Here is a 4,377-nt window from a genome sequence, read left to right on the forward strand (position 1 = left end):
ATATATTTCATTAATATAAATGATATAATAAAAGCAAAATAAAAAGTACATAATTTAAAAAAGATAAATCTATTATTTAAAAAACCATAATATCACATGTCAGTAATATTATTTTGGAAATTTTTACTGGGCGATGAATGTTTTTTTTGCGTTAACTCTGGTTGATCTAAAATTATTAAAAAAAAAAGCGTGGTGATTTATGGGTGAAATCTAACGAAAATGGTCCAAACTGAAGTTATAGGTTAATAATCTGTCAACACGTCGACAAGAGTAAGACTACTAACTCCCCAAGCCGAAGTTAAAATTTACAGATTAATGACTTACCAATGCGTTAAGGGCGAAAAAACTCATGTTATACATGGCATGTGGACATAAAGAGAAAGAGTGCCACATCGTCGCCATTCTTGAAAAATATTTATTTTATAAATAAACGGTGCATGCAGAGAGTTATGTTATAAATAAACATAAACGGTGCACGATAACTCTGAATACAGGTTATATCTGAGATCGAATCTCGAATAACTGTGAATCTTGGATGAAAGAAGGAGATGAGGATGGATAGAAAGATCTGGCAAGCGCTCCCGGAAGAATTATTGCTTCTGATTTTAGGAAGGCTGCCCGTTAGATTTTGTGTGAAGCTGAGGACTGTATGTAAACGATGGAATTATGTGTTGTGTTGTCGTGATACCCTGCAAAGAACGCTGGATGCTAAGTTGTCAAAACCCATGCGACCTGTGAACCCCATCGCTGGGTTCTTTGTTCAGACCTATAAATTCGGATTGGAAACGTGGGCTATAGAAGACGGCGGTTCACAGGTTTACAAAGTTGCTTTGCGAAGCCAATACGATAGGGTTAATAACCGTTATGTTTTGGGTGCTTGCAACGGTCTCATCTTCTGCCGCTCTAATGTTTACGGGGATGAGGACATCGTTTCTTCCATAGAAAATCCTGCTTCCAGGACATCCATGCGTCTCCCTTCATCCCCACACCTACGCCGCCATCTTATTGAGCCTGACCTTTGGATGTTCCACGCCATGGCTGTCGATGTTTCCACCAGGCGTGCCACTGTCGTGGTCGGCAGAAATAATTTTACGTTGATAGGGCAAGATTGTATGAATAGGATAGAGATGGAGATTTATGATACATATTCCAATGCATGGTCTTGATTTTCCATGACAGTACCCAGCCACATTATTCCAAACAGTCGGGGCATTTATTCTGGGGGAAAATTTTACTGGCTGGTTGGCGAGGTTGATACCAACGCGCCGGGCTGCATTTATTCTGCGGGAAAGTTTCACTGGCCATATGGCGACATTTATCCTTGGACTCCCAGCACAAGCAAGTGCATGGTAGCATTTAGCGTAGCAGACAGACTTTGGGAAGAAATTCCACTGCCCAAGGAAGGCACATGGCATACGTCAGGCGAAGAAGGTTGTGAATACGCACGTTCAACTGGATGTGAATACGCACGTCTAAGTGGATGTGATGGTCGAGTTGTGTTGATATGTCAAAAATGTCATTATGATCTTTGTTTGTGGAAGTTAAATGAGAATTCCACGTGGTGCGAATTGCTGGGTGCCAATAGATCGGTGACAGGGTTCTGCGACAGGGAATTCCTGGGATTATTTGGACCCGTCTTTGCAGCTGTGAACCGCAGTGGATGGATAATGTTGATGGACGGAGATTTAAAAGCAATAATATTCAATGATGAGGGAAAATTAGTGCGACGTCTGAGCTTACCAAGGTCTCCAGAACTTGAACTTAGAACACATCCTGGTATTACCGTTCGAAGCCAACACTATGTGGTGGCCTAAGTAAATATTATTTGTTATCCAATAGAATTCTCAGAATAATTACATAGCTGTTTTGGAGTCGATGTTTCGAATTCTCAGAATAATTACATAGCTGTTTTGGAGTCGATGTTTCGAACTATTTATCGTGGTTGTACAAAAATCCAATGCCGAATAAAGGAGGAAAATCGAAGGTCTTTACCCAAAGGGAGCCAAGGTGGGCATCCGGGACCCCTCTTTAATGCGTACGCCTGACGATACCCTTAGGGTGGTTGTCGAAAACCCTGCCGCCATCCAGTTTCTGAATGAAGTTGACAGGAAATGATTAAGAATAACAAATATTCAAAGTCACTCGGAGAATTTACTATGTACTGTGAGTCCACGAACATGACAATGCAGATTTGTGGAACTTGATTTATATTTTTGAAATTGTTTGGTCCATGCATCTTGATTTTCATTGTTTAAAATTGTTTGGTTCATGGATTTTGATTTTGATTTTTGAAAATGCTGGGTTAATGGATCTTGATTTTTATTTTTGAAATTGTTTTCTTTTGATCGAGTTTACGGAGCAAAAGAGAAAGATCAATGAAAGAACTGCCAAAATCTTTGAATACTGGTATTTTTCGTTTGTATTGAAATAAATAGAGATCTCCGTATCTTATATGCCAACAAGTCTGCGTATTAGAGTGTGTGAAAAGAAAAAATAATAAAGATAAACTCTACTCTCGAGGATTTAAAATATTTAAAATATTGAAGACAAATAAACCAGGAACTTTTCATTGAACTTATCACAGTATCTCAGCATAGCTTATGCACTGCATCTGCGTATATTTACATCAGCAAAACTTATTTATCAACAAAAATTTAGAAAGTATAATACAGGTAGGTTTTTAATTAAAGTTCATGCTGTATATTTTGAATTTAGTTTTGGAAATATTCCAGTATCTCACGGGAGGAATATGACATATAAAAGAAATATGAGCTCATCTTATTCTCAAATTCCAAAAAATATTCCCAAAATTTATAATCAAAATAAAAATTATCATGTTTCTTAAGTCTTTAAATTAAAAATATAAATGAGGAAATGTTCTTATTTGGTTTATTTATGTTTTTAATTTAAATATAAGAAATGGGAGAGAGAAAAAAATAGTATAAGAATTTGAAATATAAATATTTAAATGTATAGTTTGATTCTCTCCAATATTGTTAATCTTTTCATGAGTTTTATTCTTGAAATTAATAACAGAAGGAACATATCCAAGCAATTCACAGAGATTGGTTCAAATAACTTTTTTATGAGCACCTTTGGCCTCTGCAAAATCCATGTTGCATCCAAGTTCCCAAATCCATATCCTACCTCATGCATAAGCCTTACTAGTATATAAATCTCATTGTCGTAATCCAAATGCATACACACAAACAAATTATTTTAAACAGTTTAGATACCCAACACAAAAGGAATAATTCCAGAGAAAAAATGGAAAGGAACCATGGTAATCACAACTCTTAATGTACTTAAAAGCTACTTTGACAATCAATACCTTTCACTCTAATACCTAGTGTAACCCATTATGATTCTATAAATTTCACCCATCTCATCTTTAATTAAACTTAAAAGTGATTAATAAAAAAAAGCTAAGTCCCATTTAGTATTTTTAAATAAACTTAAAACTGATTAATAAAAAAAAAAGTTCCATTCAAGTATGTTACATGCAAGTTGATTTTCTTTCAACATTTTTTCATGTGTGGTTTAAAAAAAAAATTCAAATTCCCAGTACATTATTCATAAGTAACAACTAATTCTTTATACTTTAATTAGCGTAGCCTTTGAAACAAGCCGACTCTATTTGGAAATGACATACTCAAAATATTTTATTGTTAATATTTAGATGGATCAATACAATTCTTTGGCTTGACCAAGTCATTCCTAGGTCTTTGGCTTGGCCGAGTCATTCCCAGGTCTGAGTTCTACACACTCAAAGAAGACACAGTGTAGGGGTTTTAAGTTATGAGTGTCCAGACAAATTTAAGCACAAAACTAAAGCAATTTCAAAGGTTGTACTTGAGAAACGATGGCGTTGAATCTAATCGTGGGGGCATGGAGCTAACTGATGGCGCTGAATCTAATCGGCTCATGGCAGGGAACTAACTGAATTGGATACCTCTACTAAATGATATTGATAAATCTGCTCTAGTCTGCAGCTTAATTCCTCCTCAAACCTTGCCTTATCACTAATTTACATGCACAACTGCAAATGGCAACTAATTTGCATGCAGTTCGAAAAGTTGACTACTGTTGGAACATGATATCGATAAATCTACTCTATTATGCAGCTTAATTCCTCCTCAAACCTTGCCTTACCACTAATTTACATGCACAATTGCAAAAGGTAACTAATTTGCATGTAGTTCGAAAAGTTGACTACTATTGGAGCAGGAGTTAACTTGAGTGGGGAAAGGAGATCATTAAATAGAGGAGAAACAGAGGTGAAAATGGATGAACGTTTCTGGTAAAATGATTTTATGGCCACCTAAAATGAGAACCGGCTTATAAGATGACGTTTTCCATGCCGTCTCATTTCTAGAG

General features: G+C 36.0%; 1 protein-coding gene across 1 annotated transcript; it reads left to right on the forward strand.

Annotated features, from left to right (window-relative positions):
* Positions 1–554: 554 nt before the first annotated feature.
* On the forward strand, positions 555–1,166 carry LOC149181907 (uncharacterized). Its single transcript, XM_089414368.1, has one exon. The coding sequence runs from the start codon at positions 555–557 to the stop codon at positions 1,164–1,166; it is 612 nt and encodes a 203-aa protein (XP_089270494.1).
* Positions 1,167–4,377: the final 3,211 nt, after the last annotated feature.

The sequence above is a fragment of the Pinus tabuliformis genome, chromosome 3_2 (assembly GCF_031772625.1).
Source record: "Pinus tabuliformis cultivar Carrire ecotype Pingquan chromosome 3_2, CPIR1, whole genome shotgun sequence".
Lineage (NCBI taxonomy): Eukaryota > Viridiplantae > Streptophyta > Pinopsida > Pinales > Pinaceae > Pinus > Pinus tabuliformis.

Coding starts and splice junctions, on each gene's coding strand:
- LOC149181907 (XM_089414368.1), top strand. CDS start 555: ATGGATAGAAAGATCTGGCAAGCGCTCCCGGAAGAATTATTGCTTCTG.